Below are 20393 nucleotides of genomic sequence, written 5' to 3' on the forward strand. Positions count from 1 at the left end.
ATGATCTAAAATCCCACTATACATAGTTTAATCTAAGGGATTTTCTTCAAATTTTAGTTTAAGTGTAATGACTAAATCAGGTCAGCCAAATGTGATCCTCCCAGTGATCATGAAATGTCCTCTAACACTGGGTGGGAAAAGGTAGAACTGGATTGAAACTGCTTTTATAGTTTTGCAATAAGCAAGATTCTTAGCCTCTTTTAAAATAATATAATAATATCTATATTTCCAGGTTATAAATTATAATCGTTATGATTTTAATAACTATTTACTAATAGTTATATTATTGTTATTGGAGATATCATTATATTAAGTGCCCTCTATGGTTCATGTATCAAAAGATGTGTTTTAGTCCTTCTTCAAATATTTACTCTGTACCAGTCATCTTACACAAATGATCTCATTTAACTTTCATAACAACTCTTTGAGGTAAGTATTATCTTCATTGAAAAGACAAAAACTCAGAGAGGTTCAGTAACTTGCTCACGGCCACACAGTAGCTGAGCAAGGATTACAACCCCTTTTGGTCTGATTTCAAAGCTTAAGTGAGATTAAAAGAAATAACACATACAAAGCTTCTAGCACTATGCTGATATAGAGCAGACATTTACTAGGTGGTCAGTACAATGTTGCTGACGTTCCCTTGCCCAGAGTTCAAATTCTGGTCTTTGATCTGCTTGACTACTTATAGATTCCTTTCTATGAAAAGGTGCACATTTCAATTGAAAGATGCAATGCAAACACCACCTGTGTCCTTATTGCTGGGGCTCTGCGTCACTAGGAAACGATTTCTGTTTCCTTCTGGCAGTATCATTTGTTCTCACATGTATCAGCACAAGTAGGTAGATGGCATGTTTGATGAGCCTTGGCAGCCACTGTCACGTCTCAGATACACTTCTCGAGAAGCCACGTGGCTTCCTCGGGATAGGCACCTGCTACCCAGCAACTGGTAGGTCCCTGCACTCAGGGATGCTTATTAAATGGCTGGGGCCTATCTTGAACCCCTGTTCCAACAATTCTCTGTATAGTTTGGCTGACCCTTAATTGTTACCCCTCCCACTTTCCTCCACTAAGCAGGGGCTGCGGGACCTCCTCAGAAGCCGACCGGGGTAGGAACTAGAGAAAATTTTAAATTCCTAAATCCTCAGAGGGACTCACTAATAGATTATCTTGCATGGTGAAGTCTAGGGTCAGTGAGGAGTAGCATGCAGGATGAATAAGAGAGGTGAAGGAGAGGGAGGAATTGAAGGCGTCCTCCAGAGACTGGGAGCACCTGAGGCCCGGCCTCTCAGAGCTTTTTCTGCCATGACTCTCACTACTTCTCTACTCTGTAGCCTCTTTATCCCTCCCTGAGATTATATCCACCCCCTACCCTCAACTTCTTAACCTTCGCCCGCCACTCTCTGCCCAAATGCAGCTTCAGCTTGTAGTGACTTATTTTTGTCTCTAGAGGGAGGCAATAGCATCAGGGAGGAAAGGGCACAGATTGGGGTCTTCTCTTACTTTACCAAAGGGTAGATTTTATTTTCCTTTAACTGCGAACAGGTAAATAACAACTAATTGGAACAGTATTTTAGGTGCTGCAAAATATATCTCAGAGAAACATCATCGCTCCCCTCATCTACCCCCCAACCTTGGTGGCTGCTAGAAGAAGGGTGGCCTTGGGAGGCCCTCCTAATTTCTAGGTTAGAGGTAGAAAACAAAAACAAGAAAACAAAACAGAAGTCGTGGGGGCAGTTTAGCCAAGGAATATTTACGCTATCTTTCTCTTGGGTACTACGGCACACATTTAAGAGACAGGGTCTGGACTGGGTGTGAAGTGAGGGTTGGGGAGCTCAGTCCATAGTTGGGGTGGGAGGAAGTCTAGATGCTGAGCAGGTAGTTTGAAACTTTCCTGTATGGAGCATTACGTCTGAAACGTTGGTTTCATTAACACTGCCAGGAGAAACTGCAGAGTGAGAATTGGACTTAGGATCCAGTTCTTCCGGGCTGCATTAGGCTGATAAAAACATTACCCTAAAAGAAGAGGGGCTATTTCAAGAGTGTCAGACACAATAGTAATGAGGAAAATTGGCTTAGTCAGTCAGCTTCAGTACCTGAACACCCCGGTTGAGACACTCTGGGCTATATGGGCAGGGCGTGAGTAAAGCAAGAGAGGGAATTAGCCTTTTCTTGAACATTTATTAGACATGTTAGACATTTGGCTGACACTTTCCATATTTTACCTCCTTGTCATCTGAACATGTCTAAGGCAGGTGTTAACAGCTCCAATCTACAGATGAGAAAACTGAGGTTCTGAGAGATGAAGTAACCTTCCCAAGATCACATAGCAAGTAAGTGATGGAGCTGGGATACAAACTCAAAGCTGTCTGAAGGTCCTCATCTTTAAAGGGTTTTACTCACATTTTTCTTGTGAAAACCAAGGTCTCCCTCTTCAATAAAATTCACATTTTGGTTCCTTGCCTGTAATGGGGGTTATTAAAGCATCTTGGAGCTTTTTAGCTTCTTCGAAGTTGAAGTTTGTTCCCCATTTCACAGGTAAGAGTACTGGACTGGAGCGAACCAGACAGTCTTCATGAATTCAGGTGGGACTTACACAAAGGAATTTAGATAGGTGGTCCAGTGGTTGAGTGTATGTGTGTAGGGGTGGGAGGCAGAGGCCTCACAGGATCGACTGTGAGGAAGCGGAAGTGGAGCTGGTATATTCAGAGGAAAGTGAGGAGGTGTCAGACTGGCCTGCAAAGCAGCAGGAAAGCCAAGTGCCTGAGACCAGATGCTGGGAGACACCAAAGTTTGCATGAACTTCTGGTACAGATTTACCAAGGGGCTTCAGCTACTCTGTGCCCTGTGTGACTTACACTAGCCTCTCTAGCAACCCCCACCCTGCACTTAAAAAAAAAAAGACTTTCTGGCTATGTAGTAATTTAGGCAATGCTTTTCCTGCCCACCCAGGATGAGGTGCTGACCCAGGCCCAGCTGGGGGTGAAGCTTTACTGATGTTACAGCTGCTTCTCGTCTGCACGCCAGGCTCATTTGTGCCAGTTGAAAGGGCACAATAATAACAGTAGCAATTTAAATCGTGCTCCTCGCTTTCTGCTTTCCCCCCTGAAAAGTGGCGAAGTGACTCACCACTGTCGAATTGTCTCTCTCTATCCACTCCCTGACCTCTTTGCGGCAGTCTAGGCTGGTTCCCTGGGGGCTGAGCTGGAAGTCTGTTCTTCCAGCGGCCCTTTAGCTGTGACAGAGCCACCCCCCCAATAAATGTGTTCCCCCAAAATGCGATGTATTGTTTTAATTTGAAATTCTCAGATGAGGCTGCTTGGAAGGCATTAGAGCAGCATGAACCCATTAGGTAAGCACAGTTCTCCCCTCCAAACATGAATAATACAAAATGGGACCCATTCAGGAATCTTTTGAGGGGGCTCTGCTTGTTTTTCTATATGCAGTTTCATATGGAGATGACGGGTCTGCTTGAAATTTACTACATACCAACTTCTGGTGGTAATGCCGTAAAAATAGGTCCAGGGGAGCTGTGAAATCATTCCCTTACTCCATCCTGACCCCTCACCCCCATCCCCATCCACACCCAATTCCCCTGACCCTATGGCTAGAAAATGCTCATTCTCTGCTCTTTCTTTCAGCACCAGCCTAAGGAGAGCTCCCAGAACTGGAGGTGGTGAGGTGCTTATGAGCCTAGAGTAATTAAAGATTTTGAGGTGTCAACAAAGCAGGTAATTAGGTGGAGAAGGTATCAGCTGTCTGAGAGACAAAGAAAGTAATTATGCTGAGCACTCTTGGCGCTGTCAGTAAACTCCAAAGAAAGATTTGTTGGGAAGTGATACTGTTTGATAGAGACTTCAATGCCTAGCAGAAATGAGGGACTCTTGGTGAGGCTGCCTGGAACAGGAGTAAGGTTTAGGGAGCTTGGCAAACCTGGATTCAAATACCAGCTCTGCCTCCCACTGGCTGTGTGACCCTGGAGAAGTTACTTAACTCCTCTGAGTTCGATTTGTGATGTGCAAAATATTGATAAGTCATAGCTCTAATTACCTCATTAGGTCATTGTGAAGACTCAAGGAGATAATGCATGTAACAGCACTAGCACCATGCCTGGTATACAATAAGTGCTTAATAAATGGTAACATTATTATCATGATCACTATTATTATTCTTACTATATACCAGGCATTCTCTACAGGAGTCCAGAGTTTAAAAGGAGAGACAAATAATCGCAGTTATGTATGTTCGTGTCATGAGAAGTATGAAGAGGGTAACTATGATGGCTCAAAGGAGGGAGCCCTCAACTGGGAGGGAGGGGTACAGAAAAGCAGAGAAAGTTTTGTGACTCCTGAGTTAGGTCTTAAAAAAATAAGTAGGAGTTTGTCACGAGGCCCAGGGGGAAAGGGATTCCAGGCAAGTGTATCTGCCCACACAAAGCCAAAGAGGTGTGAAACAGCCAAGCCTTGAGCTAATAGTTGGGCTTTGCTGGGCACGAACTGGGATCTCCTGGGGGAGGGGGGGAATCAGTGACCAAGAATCTTTCCAGTTTATTCCCACCAGCCCCTGAACCGCGCCTTAGGCGCCCTACCTGGCCAATCACGTGCGACGCCCTCCTCTTCTTTCCTCTAAGCAGTCAGGTAAGCTCACACCCAGCCCCCAGCAGGCCTGGTGCGCACAGCGGGGGGTCGGCGGACCCAGACCCGGCAGATCAGGCCAAGGGGAGACTGTGCCCAGGTCGCGGGCCCCTATCTCCTTCCTCGTCCCAGTCCTGGTGCAAAGCCCCCCTCCACCCCCAATTTTAAAAAAAACTACCAAGCACACAGCCACTTGGGTTCTTTAGACAACCCCGTGCTCTCTCACACACCACACCCGTAAACTCACGCCGCGACCCCCCTCCAAGAGACACACGGTCTTCAGCCCTCCATCCTAGCACATACATTGGCTGCATGCGTCCCCACCACACACATGAACACATCACACTCAAACACACACGGACATTGCACCCTCACACACACAAACCTTTGAGCACACACGCCTTAAGTAAGCTCACATATAAAGACACCTTGCTCACAAACACACACAGTACACACCACAACAAACACCACCCGTAACCCCACATTGACACAGCACAGCTAAGGGTAAACACACACCAAACAAATATATACACACAAGCTTCAACGGGCACACACACATACACACGCTGCATACACATGCACACTACAGCACGACCACAAACCCCGGCAGAAACATACATCGAACACACCCATATCCAGACCGCACCCACAGAGTCACACTGTCATCGGGCAGAAACATACAACCTACAAACGTGCACACACAAACACCGCACAAACACACGCTCCACGTCCGAGCGCAAACCAAATACACTTCACACCCAGCACTCGGACTAAAACATGCAACACGCACACACACACCCAGCCACACACGTAACAGGCGAACCGCACTTGCGCGCGCGCACACACGCGTACATGCATACATACATACACATACAGCCCGCCCCCTCCTTCCCTCAGGGCGGAAGAGAAGGGGGCGAGGATGGGAGGAGGGGGAAGAAAGGAGGGGGGGATGGGCGGGCGAGGCGCTGCGAGCAGAGACGCTCTTTTCCCTTTGACCTGGGGTGTTGTTCCCATTAACCCGCCTGTTCCCCATTCCCGAGCAAAGGGAGTGAGTGAGTTGGGTCCAGACGGGAACCAGTCAGAACCAGGGAAAACTGGAAGGGCTGGGGAATCCGCCGGCGGGCGGAGGGCACTTGAGCTCCAGCCGGGACCCTGCCGGAGGCTCCTCCCCCCAGCAGCCTCCCTCTCAGACCCCTTCGCAGCTTTGACCTCTGCTCCCCACCGCGGGGGGAGGTGGCGGAGGGGGTGGGGTGCTTCTTCCTCTCCTACCCGAGAGAGTGAACAACTGTTAGGGGTGGAAAGCTTTACTGGTTTCAAGAAGTAAGGAGTTTAGATATGCAGAAAAGCTTTTTGCGAAACCTGTTCTAATCTAGTTTGAAGACGTCTCCTAATAGAGAGCTCACTATTTTGCAAAGCAACTAATTTTTACATAAAAGGCAAAGGCTATTAGAAATCACCGACACCGCGCTGGACACGTAGTAGGGCGTTATAAATGTTCCTCCTTCCCGCTTTTGTCAACAAATCTGGCAGGGCTATCTGCAGCCCAGCACCAGCCCGCGACAGCTCTGGGGCAGTCGGTGAGCTTTTTCTAGCACACAAGCCCCTGGAGAACAGCCGCCTTGGCCAGGGAGCCACCGGCGGCAGGGGGCGGTAGTGTCGCTTAGGGTGCTTTGCACGTCTGGCGGCATAGCCCCCGCGGGACAGTCTGAGGTCCCCTTCCTCTGTGGCGGGCTACAGGGGTCACTCTAGAATACTCTGCGGTCAGATGAACATCTGGCTCCTGTCCTCCGCCTGCCCCCTTTCTGTAGAGATGGACAGCGGGTGAAGGAGAGGAGGAGGAAGAGGACTTCCGCCTGAGGCGGCGCATTGTGTAAAGCGCCTTGCGGTGCAAAGTGCACAAGCTTCGGAGTCGGTACAGGTTCGAATCCTAGCTCTACCACTTCGCAGCTGACTACCTTGGCAGGTCACTGTCTTAAGTTGCGGGGTGGGTGTGAAATTTAAAGGAGGAAATATATGTAAAGTGCTAATTCCAGTTAAAATCCAAAGGATGTACATTCCCTTCCATTCCCTCTCCCTAACCCTCACCAAGGATAAAGATTTGGGAGTTTGGGGAAGAGGGGGATCAGAGGCCAGAGATATGGCCACCAGGTAATGCCTCTAAGCCAGAAGATGGACAGAGGTTCAATTAGCGCTCAATTTCTTAAGCAATGTGCTGTATTTAAGGGAAATGCCTGCACCAGTGATTTTAGTGATGCCACTCACTAGCCACAAGACATTTCAGTTCACAGCCCCAGTCCTTGGGGCTGCAGTGAGGCCACTCTGCCCATCACCTCACCTCTCACAGGGACTTCCTAAATCATTCCTACCCCCACCCCGAATTCTTCTCCCCATTTCCAGGTTGCTGAGTTATTTTTCATTGTAATGAACACTCATTGGATGCCAGGGACATCTTCTCTTACCTTATGCTTTGCCAGTGCCTAGCACAGTGCCAGATACAGCACAGGCTGTATACATGCAGCAAAGTGATGCCCTGGGTGAAATCCCTTGGAAACACTGAGACTTAAGGGCACATAAGGAGTTATCATAAGGAATTGAGAGAAAGGATTCCAATAGCAGCACCCCAGGCACTGTGGGGATGGAGGGCAGTGGCTTTTGAATGGGGGGCTATTCCATTCCTCCTCAAAGCCCTCCAGCCCTAAGCTTCCCTGGAAGGGGGTTGTCTCACTGTGGCTGAGGCTTCTGCAGTCAATTAAGAAGAGAGCCTCTTTCCTGGAGGGCAGAGGCCCTGGCCAGCTGGAGGGTGAGTCACTATCTCAGAGTTGGGCAGCAGAGGTGGCACTAAGGTGACAATGAATTAGTCCAAGATGGCAAGGGGGTATTACCTGAGTGATGATCTGGAGGAGGATAAAGCGGAAGCCTGAGCCCTTGAGGCTGGGATTAAGTGGTAGAATGTCTATATGCTTAAACATAGCACCTAACCCACCTCCACACTTCTACCCCTCCAAGTCCCAAAGCGTAGCCAGGCAGCTTCTTAGAGGAGGAAGTGGCGTGGAAATCATCCTTTGGGAGACCTGGGTTCCAATCCTGACTTGGATACTTGCTGTATAACCTTGGGCAAGCCCTTTTCCTTCCTGTTCTCAACACCAGAAGGAAGTTAAGTGGGCAAGGGGCTCTGTGCTGGGCCCTGTGCTAAGTATTTTACCAGTGTTATTTCACACACTGTTCCCCATTGTGCTATGTGGTGAGCATTTATTCCGCTATTTTGCAGTTGAGAAAACTGAGGCTGAGTGATATTCAATCATCTACTTTCTAATATATTGTGCAGTCTTTATGTATTTATGTTACCAAGGCAATCACTGTAACTCAAGCCAATAGCCTGCCAGTCCTCTGCCTAAATTGGCTCCTTATGCACTCAGGTTCATATCATGTCTCCTGGCTGCCCCCAACGCCAACCCGTGTTGCTTTCAAGGCAGTTGGCTACCTGGGTGGGTTTCTCTTTTCATCTTCGGTGACACCCACCTACCCCCAATTCAGATCTTTCCCTGGCATATCAGCCTAAGATCCCACATTAGAAAGCAAGCATCACCAGAAAGATGCACCCCAGTATCAGTTCCTTATCACAAGGGTGGGGGATCTGGCTGCAAGATGTTGCAGTGAGGAAGGGGAGCAGAGCTGCCAGGGCCAGAAGGAGGGGCTGCATAAAAACCAAGAGGAGAGAGAGAGAGAACGCCAGGGACAAATTGGACCAGCCTCAAACTGCTGCTCCCTCCCTTTTCCCCCCTCTCCTGTTCTGGTGCTCTAGAATGTATAAAGGGGCAGCACCCAGCCCATTTTCAGCAGGTGGAGAGGGAGAGATCCTCTCCTTCAAAGGAAGGGAAAACCACCCTGAGCATTCAAATTACATTCCTGTGTCGGGTAAGATTTATTTAATTCCTGAGGGGTGGGAGTAGGAAAGAGGAGCAGGGGAAGAGGGCGCCTTCTTGGTAGTGCTGGTGCCCAGGTGGTACTTTTAGTGAAAAGAGCGCCACCCATGCTGCTGTCAGAGCCAGAAGCTCTCTCCCTTTGCTAGGAGTCAAGAGACACTTGCCACTGGGCTTCTGGATCTCATTTCTAAGCCAGATCCCTATGAGCCACATCTCTGAGCCTTTGGGGAATAAGTCCATGTCTTCCTTGGCTACCTCAGTACCCGTGTATGCCTGGGGTCAGCAACTGCCCTCTGTCCTTCCCCCTCCCCTTCTTTCCTCCTCTCCTTTGCCTAGGCTCTGCTCCTTCTTCCTTCTTGCTGGGCTAAACTAGAGTCTCTGACATTCTTGATTCTTTTCTCCTCTTTCTTTTCCATCCAGTCAACAACACTCTCCGTTCATCCATTTACTTCATCCAGGAGAGGAGAAAATTCAACTGGGAGGGAGTGTAATTGTGTATTTGAAATTCTCCCCACTTGAGATCTTGCGCTTATAACCCCGTATTGCCCTTGTTGCGTCAGATGAGAATATTTTGTGCTTGTGAATAATACATTTTTGCTTGGCTGAATAGTGATTTGAATATATGATTGTTGAGCTGCAGATTAGAAGAAGGCATTTTTGGAAGCAGTATTAGAAGGTAAGATGGTTTGGGCAGGTGTGAATGGCCTTCTGACTTCTCCAGGTGCCAAGAAGATAGAAAAAGAAAGATGAAGACTATAGTAGTGTGTGTGTGTGTGTGTGTGTGTGTGTGTGTGTGTGTGTCTGTGTGTGTGTGTGTTGGGGGTGGGCTACTGAGACCGTTCTCATCCAGATAGGTAGAGGAATTCTGTTTGCTCTTGTTGTTCATTGAACTCTGAACCAAATGATCTTCCTTGTCTCTGAGTTTGGAAGATCAGAGGCCCTGGACAAGATGGCGAACAAGCAGCAGGAAGGGTGAGGCAAGGAGGGGCAGGCAGTTGTTCCTTGTGCAGTCCTTGTGTGCAAAGGGATGCCACCTGCCCTTCAATGCCATACTAGTCAGGGCAGAAGGGAAGTGATGAGGGGTAACAAAAAGTGTGCTGAGCAGGGTTCCAGGAGTTTTGGGCCTTCCTTTTGGCTCTGCCAGTAATTAGCTCAATGACCTTTGGTAAGTTTCTTATCCATCTGAACCTCCACCTCTGCCTTTCCTTCACCTGTAATGTGAGATTGTGCGGCATGGCCAACGGAAGAGAAAGGGAGCCCTCAAAGGAAGGGACCCTTGGGCTGAATCTTGAAAGAGAAATCAGCTTTGAATAAAGGGAGAGATGATTGTGGGGTATGATGAGAGACAGTGGGAGTAGCCCCGGGAATTTAGCAAACAGGTATGCGTAAGGCACTGAGTTGGCTGCTGCGTAGAAAATTGCTATGAATCAGCTCCTGCCCCACCGCGGGAGCTTCAGAGAGAGAGAGAGTGGGGGAATCTGCGTGGCAGAGCTAAGCGCTCGCAGTGCCTGCAGCTCGTCCCAGGACTGGTCGTAGTCGCGCCGCAGGACTGACCAGCGGGTCACGCAGCCATTTATTCCCTGGCCGGACCAAGAGAGTCGCCAAGAGGTAGTGCAGGGGCAGGACTCCAGAGGCCTGAGTGCAGCCCCTCGAGGGGCTGAGTGGGAGGTGAGTGCACTCCAAGCGGAGCGCCCGACGTGCGGGAGGGAGAGGAAGCCTGCGGGTCCTGGACTAGGTGCCCAGCTTTTCGCGTTCAATGGCTCAAACGTGGAGCACGCAAGAAAGATTGCATTTTTCAAATTCTCGGCAGCGGCAAGCAGCAAGAGTGGTTTTGGCGTGCGTGCGGGGCTTTGCTTAACTTTGCAGGTTCTGCGCGCTCTTGAGCCACGTAGGGGCGAGACGCAAGGGGCGCAACCCCGCCTGACCACGCTCCGCAGCGGCAGCCTGTGGCTTGGGACAACCCTTCGAGGGGAGGGCGCAAAGTCTTGGCTGGCCGGTTCCTGTCCCTTTCCCCCTCACCCTGCTCCCCCTGCCTTCACCTTCACCTAGCTCTGGGTAGAGGGCAGACTACCGGGCTAGGGCTCCATTAGGGAGGGACAGGGAGACCAGCTTAGACCCACTCTCCACTCTGGCGCCCAGAAACCTGCAGAGGGGGGGCAGGGATGCTCTCTCTTTCCAGCTGTGGACAGTGGCCACAGCGTGGCCCTGTGTCCTGGAGGTGGCTAAGTCCTGTAGAAGAATCAAGGACTAGGCAGAAGTGAGGACTGTGTCTCTACCGTGTTCTTAGGTAAACCGGATAATAATAAATGACACTGGCTGTGTTTTGGGGCTGGGAGATGCTCACAGACTTGCCCAAGGCCACTCAGCTGCTTAGTAACTAGGCAGACCTCCTGACTCTTGGTCTAGGGTTTTTGTTTGTTTGTTTTTTTCTTTTTTGCACTGCGTCATAGCCAAGACAGTGGTCTAATTTTGAAGGAGGATAGATACAGGTAGGTAGACATTGATTATTTTTTAAAAATACATTTATTTAAATGTAGTTTTAAAATACCATTCCTATCATAAAAACATCTCCCACAGCCCCAATTCCCTATGACAGCCATTCAGACAGGGTTTTGAAAAAGAAAACTGCAGAAAATTGAATGCTTCTTGGGGGAGATACAATCAAAGGAGAAGGGAAGCAGGTGGGAGTGGGGGAACAAAGGTGAAAGAGAGGTAGCTCTCAGCACAGATTTGAAGAACAACTTTATTCTGATGGTTTCCTTGACAGATCTCTGTCCAGATGGTTTGGGGAAGTGTCCCTACTGGTCTTTCCTCTCTCGTGCCCACTCTGTAGAAACCCCAGCTGTGGTCTAGAGGGGCAAATGTTTGATGGTTCTTTTTTTTTTTTTGCGGTGGCCTCTCCCGTTGCGGAGCACAGGCTCCGGACGCTCAGGCTCAGCGGCCATGGCTCAGGGGCCCAGCCGCTCCGCGGCATGTGGGATCTTCCCGGACCGGGGCACGAACCCATATCCCCTGTATCAGCAGGTGGACTCTCAACCACTGCGCCACCAGGGAAGCCCTGATGGTTCTTTCTTTAATTCAGAGTCTCCTCCTTCCCTCTGTTGTAGCAAATACATTGGGTAAGTCTATTCTGTGTGTGTGTGTGTGTGTGTGTGTGTGTGTGTGTAAATGCATATGTGAGAACGCATGAGGATGTGTGTGTGTGTGTGTGTGTGTATGTTTGTGAGAGGAAATGTGTGTGTCTGAAAGGGAATATGTCTTAAAGAAGGGGGCTTGGGACCAGGGGAATTGAGAAGATGGGAAAAATGAGTCAGAGTTTACCGAATGCATACTATAAACCTGCAGCTGAATAAGGGTCTGAGTAGTGCTGGTGGACCTGAAGAAATAGTCAATTCTTAACATTCCTTAAAGGAACAAAGGAGAGGAAATATATTTAAATGAGGGCAGGGAAGGATGATGTTAGACCCATGTCAGACTCTTGACATTTATGTGACCTCCAACTAGGCTGTAAGACCCCAAGGACAGGAACTGGGACTTTCCACTCCAGAGGGCTCCCCCCTTTCCTCCACCATCCCTAACATGGATGGCTTGCACATTGTGCTGAGGAAACCAAAGGTAGGGACTAAATCCCTTTTGTGGGCCAACTAACTTTTTTCTACATTTCAGAGCCTAGACTGATCCCCCCACAACCCCCACTGTTAGTTGTCTTGCATTCCTGATCATGAAAGACCCAGTGAAGAAACAGTTCAACTCATCCCCTCTGAAAGTGAGATACCTGCTGACAGGATGTGGTACCCACTTTTACCTTCTATGGATGGTACAAGGGCATTCTTCAATGGGGGCACTGTCTGCTTCATTCCAGATAGCAGCACTTCTGCTCAGTCTTCCTTTCAGATATGACTCTCAGGTATTTGGCGGGGGGGACAATTCCTCACCTTGGCACAGCACTGTACCCTTTGGAGGATTCTTTCATGTCACCCTGTCTTTTTTTTAATCTTTACCATAGCCACACCTCAGAGATATCATGGTTGTTACTTTGTAAGGTGATGGAACTGAGGCTCACAAAAGTGAGATAATTAGCTCTAAGTGACTTGGTTGGTGAGTGTGTGAACTTACAGGTGGTAAGGCTGGGATTTGAACCCAAGTCCTAGTCCATAACTCAGGACCTTTTCAGGATGCCATGCTGTCAGCTTGGGGAGTGGGCTGAGGCAAGAGACGTGATGGGAGGAATACATAGTGCTTTTGATGCTTTTCTCTTCTATTCACTCCTCTTCTCTACCTTTCATAATAGTGTTTTTCAAAACCATATATATCTGTATCTTTCTATCTATCATTACCTACCTATCTTATTTACCTATCATATCTTTCTTCTTCTTCTTCTTCTTCTTCTTCTTCTTCTTCTTCTTCTTCTTCTTCTTCTTCTTCTTCTTCTTCTTCTTCTATCTATCTATCTATCTATCTATCTATCCTGTCTATCAATCATCTACCTTCATTCCCATTTCCCAAGAATAGTGTGTATAAAGAAAGACCTCAAAATCTAGCCATCTCCTTAGGAAAGAAAATAATCTTGACTCAGGCCATCCCAGTTCCAGGCAGCAGATGTTGGTGATGTATACCAAGAAATACTGTGGTTTGGTGGGAAGGGCAAGACCAGGCCTGGGGATAATCTAGTTCCCAGATTGTATTTCTTCATGGCATGTTAGTGCAACTTCAGTTAAGTTACAACCTCTCTGGAGTCCTAGTTTGTTGTTATCTGTAAAATGGGAACATAACACCAAACCTACCTCCTTCGCAGGGGTTGTTGTGAGAATAAAGTGGCATGATTCATTTATCCATGAATCACAAATAGCTGTTTTAATTACAAGACCTTTATATTCTCTCAAAACTGTCAAGAGTTTATAATCCTATGATTACCCAACAAACACATTGAACACCTACTGTGTGCTAGGACCTGGAAATAATGGACATGTGGAAAGCTTTTGAGAACATGAAAAGCACAACAAAAATAAGACATTAAAAATTACCTTCTATTGATGCAACATCTTATTTTTTTTACTTTTTCTCCCACAACATAATAGAAGCAGCAACCGAAAGGGAAAAAAGAGATAACGGGTGACACAGCTTGTGATGCCAGCACTATTATGCACTCTGACACATACTGCAGATAATACTGAGAATATCTATATCTTGTTGTACCTTCGGATGTGACCTCCCTTGGTTTATCGAATCAGGCTTTGATTATGTGTCCATTCTTTTGATTTCATTATTTAGCTATGCATTATTTTGTAGCTATTAAGGACAAAGGTGGATGAGGCAGTGGAAAGAGCCCTAGGTCTGAGAACTGGGTTCTTGTCTAGATTCTGTGTCAAATTGCTGTGTGGCCTTGGGCAATCTCCTGTCTCTTTTTGAGCCTCAGTTTTTTGAACTCTAGAATGGAAGCTTTGGGCTAGGTGATGGCTAAGGTCCCTTCTATCTCTGATCCATTCTAATCTAAGAAGTTCTGGAAACACTTTTTGATACCAGAACTTTTCTGAATGTATTTTAACAGTACTACCTTTGGTTTATGAGCTTCTGTTATGGCATGATGGGCTGACTCACGTATTGAAGAACGCTGCCCCCAAATTTAATTATTTTGGGGCATTACACTGCATAGGGTAAAATGAGCCATTTTGTTCATCACGACTGCAGCCTTTGCTGAAATGGAGGTTATGGGATAGCAACTTAAAGGCTAACTCATTAATGCTCAGGGACGAATGAGGTAATGTGACAGCAGACCAAATTTTCATGGAGAGACCTGTATCTCTTTCCCATGTTGTGATATATTAATGCGGATGTCTTTATCCATTGTCACTGCCTGTAGACATTTGAATACCGTAGATGCAATACCTTCTGGGCACTCAGCCTTGCACACTAACTACTTCTCAAACTCCAAATATCTCTCAATGGCTAGAAGAAAAATTGTGATGTGCCATAAAATGCCTAATTTATTAGGATTCTATCAATGGCATCAGTCCTGCTTTTCTCTCAGAGGTGTTTACCAGTGAGCACTGCACCACCCTTAACTATCTAATGGGGGCAATGGAGTAAATTAGTCCTCCAAATTGTGAAGGCTGTGGATTTATGCCTAGCTGAAACATTTCTGTCCTCACAATGTCGAAGAGGGTGACGTTTCTGATGTTAATTTGTTTCTCCATCTGTGCCATGCGTTTCAGGAGGACGTGAGGAACAAGCTTGATGCCACTCATGTGTGTTTTCCCTCTTCGTATTGCTGGAGAGTTGATCTGGTTGTGCCTCTACTCTTTGTTGAAATTCTCTCCCTTGGTAGCTGCTAATATCCTAGCCCCTTTACTGATCCAAATGAAATTATATGTTATTTTGCTAGTGACGATGTGAAATTGGATGGTTTAAAAGATAGATAAATTTTTGAGACTTGCAAGCATTTTACTAATCTGAATAATAGCATTTAAAAATGGACCTATGTGGTTAGTTTTTCTAAATTTTATAAGATAATTTTTTGTACTTGACCCTGATGTCATTGGAGATTGAAGAAGAAAGATCTATTCACAACAATCTCCCAAGATCTTTTTACCCATTTTAATTTAATTCAAATTTAGTAGAGATTGAACTAAGTCAGATGCATTGATACAAATTCTAATTTTATGTAATTACTTTTGAAACCTGATATTTTCTGGTAAAGTCAGGCCCTCTGCAAAGAACCTTCAATATCAATGTGTTTATTAAAAGCCAATGCTAAATATCACATGTACATTATTCATTTAATTCTTACATAGTTGGTGAAATGGATACTGGATCATTTCCCCATTTTATAGAGGAAGCCACTGAGGCTCAGGATTCAACAAACTTTCCTAAGCTCACACAGCTAAGAAATCACAAAGCTTGGCTTTGAACTCAGTTCTGTTTAGCTCTGACTCCAGGGACCATTACAGATATTTGTCTAAGGAGATTGTTTTTGCAAATGTGTTGAATTCTATGCTGAAATTGAGAGGGCTTACTTTCATCTTCCTTCTTCCTTTTTGATGTCATGGTCACTTCAGGCCAATGCCAGGGCATGCTGAAGGGGAAGGGGAAGACACTTGGGAGCAGGAGAGGTCTCTTAGCACCTTGTTCTCTGTGAGGAGCCTCCTTTTGTGATCAGCTCATAGTGTTGAAGCCTAGTTATTGGTCCCCCCTCCCCAACCTGCTCATCTGCTTCTTATCTAGGCACACTGGACTTCCTAATTCTGCTTCTGTCTGGTATTCTACTGGTGCCTTGAGAGTATTGAAGGCAAGCAAGACAGTGTCAATTTTGCTGGCAGAATTTTGGCGTATGATTGCTCTTAAGTTTAGCCCTGTATCTTTGAGCAGGAGGCAATGACAAACAGTTTATTCTAAGGCCTTTGATTTCCTTTGGAATTGTAAGCATCTAGGCTGACTCATCTCTCAAAGGCTTCTCTCTCTCTCTCTCTCTCTCTTTTGGCTGACGTTGTTTTGAGGTTCTCTTATTTGTTCTCACCTTATTTTGGGGGGAGAAGAGGGATTGATTTTCATCTTGATTTTTGGGTGAGCGAACCAGCTATATACTCTTTGGATGACCAGATTGTAACCCTTGGCAAGAAGAAATAGCTGCAACTCCAGAACAGGTACAAAAATGTCTAAATTGGGGTAAAGGGAAAGAGGGAGCCATGTAAAAAAAAATAATCCAGAGCTAGGCTGTGTGTGTCAGAATGAGACCCTTGGCTAATAGATTTTGGACCTGCCATTGTGAATGGGGGATTACTGGCTGCCTAGTTTGGGACTGTGGTTAGGTTCTCTGCATGTGCCTTTGGTTAAGATGGTCATTTTGTGGATGCAGTTTGGTGGTTGGGCTTAGGTGTTTACTCTGGGTCCAGGGGATATTGATTTTCCATTGAAGGGACTTTAAAAAATATGTATGCTAAGAATTTTCCTCTTAGCTCAGTTCAAAAGGCATAGAAATACTCCTCATCCTATCTCATACTGAACTTCAGTTATCCGGCAAGTGTTTATTTCTGACATGTGTGACTTTGGCCATTAAGGAAAGTGGGCAAAAGAGGATTTTGGAAACAAAAGAAGTGAGGGATTTTTTTTGACAGAGCTCATTTATATAGATTATTGGATGATAAACTTCTACCTACCTTTTCTCTGTCAAAGCCACATTACCTGATCTTTGGGGTTTAAGCACCCCCCCCCAATAATATATAGAATATTATCATAAAACTCCGTGGGCAAGGGGAGCTCAGAAAAATAGCATGTGACCACTTCCCATCTTGCCAAAAGGTTTAGTTCCCCACGTCCCGAATTATCTTCTCTTAGGAAGAAGCATCCACACACTCACCCAAACCATAAACTTTGGAGCTATCCTTTCCATTACAATAAAAAATTTTCTCTAAGTCCTGTCACTTATACCCATAAAATCCATCTCCTGCTCCAGCCCCATTGATACTGACTTGTGTCAGCATCTCTTGCCTCTCGGCTGATCTACCTACTTCAGGCTTTCTACCCAAACCAGGTTTTTCACTGCTCTGCGATTTTTCCAAGCTGCAGCTCTGACTCTGTCACTTCCCACTTAAAACCCTGAAGTAGTTCCCTATTGCCTTCAGGAGAAAGTCCAGCTCCTTAACATGGCTTATAGGGCCATTCATAACCTCATTCCTGCCTATCCAGATTTATCTCCTTCCATCCTCTTTATACAGCTTTAAGAATATAACAACCTCTCTCCCATCTCTTTGCCTTTGCACAAGCTGTTCTCTCTTTCTGGACACTCCCCCCTCCCTGTCTCCAGGCAGACTTAGATGTTTCCTCCTTTCTGTTTTCACAGTAGTTTGTTTATATCTTGGGCAATTGACTTATCACAAGGTTTTGTAAATTGTTGTTAACCTGTGTATCTCCTTCACTGCACTGTTAAATTCTCTATGAAAAGAGTATTTATTATTTTGCTCATATTTGAATCTTTAGTGCCTGGCACAAAGTAGACAATTAATGCAGGTTTCTTTTCTTTTCTTTTTTAAAAAATGCATACATGAAAGAACAAATTAATAATAGAAGTGAGGATGTGCAGGATAGGATGCTGTGTGGGGTGCAGGGAGATCCCCACTGGGGTATCCTGTGCAACCTGGGAGCAGTTTGAGATAGTGGGCACCATGCAGAAGGGATATGTAAAAGAGGTTTGCCAATACACCAAGAAACTTCACTATACCAATCCTGTATAGAGAGTCTCATTAGAAATGGCCTGGAAATGATGTTTGTTTTGGTACAAACTGATGTTGTTGTTTTTTTCAGGAAAAAATAACATAATCAAGTTGCACAATTTTTGGTAAATAGATAACAGGCAAAAGGCAAACCAAATCCCACTATTTGATACAGACACCATCAGTAATTGGGTGCATTTCTCGCAGTCTTTTATTTCTTTGCATGTTTTTCTTCACATAGTTGTAATCATAATTAATACAATTCTGTATTTTATATTTGTTGTTTAAAAGCTCCCATCCCTTTAATGATTGCATAATTTTCCATACTGTGGCTATTCCATAATTTATATAACTAGTCTTGTTGCTGGGCTAGCTTTTTTCCCTTAATTTTTTACTGTTATGGTTCATGTACATATGGTTTTTCCTGTCTGTAGGAAGATTTCATTAGGATGGATTCCTAGAAGGGGAATTACTGGGTCAAAGGGCCTGGGGATGATTTTTGGCTTCAGACTCACGTGTCCAGTTTGCTTTCTGGAAGAGTTGTACAAAATTTACAGAGCTCCTAACCTAGATGAATGTGCCCATTTCACCCAAACTGGACAGCATCAAGCATTATTATTAAAAAATAAACTCCATCAATGTTCCTAATAATTAATGGAAAAATATTACCTTATTCTTATCTTAATGTCCATTTTAAACTTGTAAGGTTGGTTTTTTTTAAATATATTTTTTTCTTTTTTCCTTTTTGCCTAATTAGGTTTTCTCTTTTCTGGACTGTCGGTTCAGGGCTGGCTTTTTTTAAGTTGGATTTTTTTTTTTTAATAAGCAGCCAGAGGCAGCTCTGCTTGAGGGTGAAGCCACCTCCCAGTTTCCCCTCCCCCTTTACCACCCTCCCCCCCCCCCATAGTTCCCTCCACCAGGTCTAGTGACAATTGGATGATGCAGTTCTGATAATCATCCGATTCCAGAATGGGTGGCTGCATTCCCTTTCTGAAGGCAGAAAGGACACTGTGCCCCAGAATCATGCCCCCTTTGCTGTTGTTGTCCGCCTTCATTTTTTTAGTGAACGTCCTGGGAGGAGCCCCAGGACACAACCCGGACCGCAGGACCAAGATGATCTCAATACACAGCCTCTCCGAGCTGGAGCGTCTGAAGCTGCAAGAGACTGCTTACCACGAACTCGTGGCCAGGCATTTCCTCTCTGAATTCAAACCTGAAAGAGGTGAGCAGTACCCCAGGATGTGGCATCCTCGCCTTCGGGCCGAGTGGACCCCCTGGGCGGAACGGGACGAATTGGGGGTCCAGGAGGGTGGGAGGGACTCTCCTCTGGTCTTGGACCTGGCCGGTTCTCCTGGATCCTGAGGAACTGAGGGAGCGGGAGTTGAAGGGTGTTTGGTGAATTGGGAAGAGGTAAAGATTAGTTGAGTTGGGTTGAAGCCTGGGGGCTTGAGAGGCAGTGAGACAGGCAGATACCAGGGACAGACAGGTGGACAGAGGACAGGTGAAAAGACAGACGCACCAGGTGAGGTGCCAGAACAAGTCGGAATGAGATGGAAACGCAGAGGGACACTCAGAGAAGACTGGGACAGACAGAGACAGCGCGGTTGAGAGACGAAGAGTTAGAGGGAGATAGCGAGACAGTGAGAGAGAGACACGGGCCAATCCGGGCGAGTAGCGGGAGGGCGGGTGCGGGTGCGGGGGGCGGCGGCAGGAGGTGCGCTGGGAGCGAGCGGGACCCAGCGCAGGACGGGGGTCGAGCGCGCCAGTGGTCTCCGCGGTGCAGGCGCAGATTCTGCGACTGAGGGGAGGTGGGAGGGGGTCACGCGAGCCGAGGGTTGCCGCTGCAGTGATGAAAAGTGCAGGGGGCCGCAGGTTCGCCCGGCGCAGCCTAAAAGGAGCGCAGCAAAGGGCGAGGAGACCCCGCGGGCAGCCGCCACTGCGGGGGTCGGAGTGCGGAGATAGCGGGTGTCACCGCTTCTCCCCCAGCCGCAGCGCGGGGAGCCGACGGCATCCCGAGAGCAAGCGCGCCAGCAGTAACTTAGCGACCCTTAGTAGCCGAGGCGCCGCAGGCAGAGCCCCTCCCCTCGCCTGTTGCGCTGTCCCGCGGCCTCGGAGCCCCGGAATTTATGTTTTAAGCGTTGTGTTGAGCTACTGCTGGTGCGTAACAAGATGCGCGCTGCGCACGCGGCGCCTCAGATGATCTGGTTTGGTTAAATTCTTGGAGTCTCACATGTGGTAGTTACGATTGGTCTCGTTTTCAAATGGGGAAACTGAGGCTGAGTGAAAGCAAAACACTTTTGGGGGGCTGGACAGAGCTGTTTGCCCCTCTCCCCAGTCTCTGTGGATCAATGCATTACGATGTTTTAGTCACTTATAAAATCCTATTTGTATGAGAATGCGTGTGTTTTCTTTTCCTCTTCCCATAGCTCTACCTATTGACCGTCCAAACACCTTGGAGAAGTGGTTTCTGATTCTGAGAGGACAAGAGAGGGGTGAGGGTCTCTCATACTGTACTTTCCTTAGTAAAGAAATAGAATGCTGCACCCCTCCTGTACTGCGTCCCAGGCTATTGGAGACTGGGCGGTGCCCACTGCCCCTGGGGGGGACTCACCCCCGCCCCCCGCCCCGCT

The 20393-nt window shown here is 46.9% G+C and overlaps 1 protein-coding gene across 3 annotated transcripts in view; it reads left to right on the top strand.

Annotated features, from left to right (window-relative positions):
* ARHGAP36 (Rho GTPase activating protein 36) overlaps positions 1 to 20393 on the top strand; it is a gene marked incomplete at both ends in the record, with an annotated part of 153081 nt that overhangs the window by 126948 nt on the left and 5740 nt on the right. For 2 of the 3 annotated variants that reach the window (XM_082864653.1, XM_082864654.1), the window contains 2 exons: positions 18827 to 18985; positions 20190 to 20255. In XM_082864653.1, coding sequence (XP_082720779.1) covers positions 18827 to 18985; positions 20190 to 20255 — 225 coding nt within the window. Of the gene's footprint in view, positions 1 to 18243; positions 18986 to 20189; positions 20274 to 20393 lie in introns of those variants that run through there. The other variant, XM_082864652.1, reaches the window with a different exon arrangement.

This window comes from Leucopleurus acutus (assembly GCF_964270905.1).
Source record: "Leucopleurus acutus genome assembly, chromosome: X".
Taxonomy (NCBI): Eukaryota; Metazoa; Chordata; class Mammalia; order Artiodactyla; family Delphinidae; genus Leucopleurus; species Leucopleurus acutus.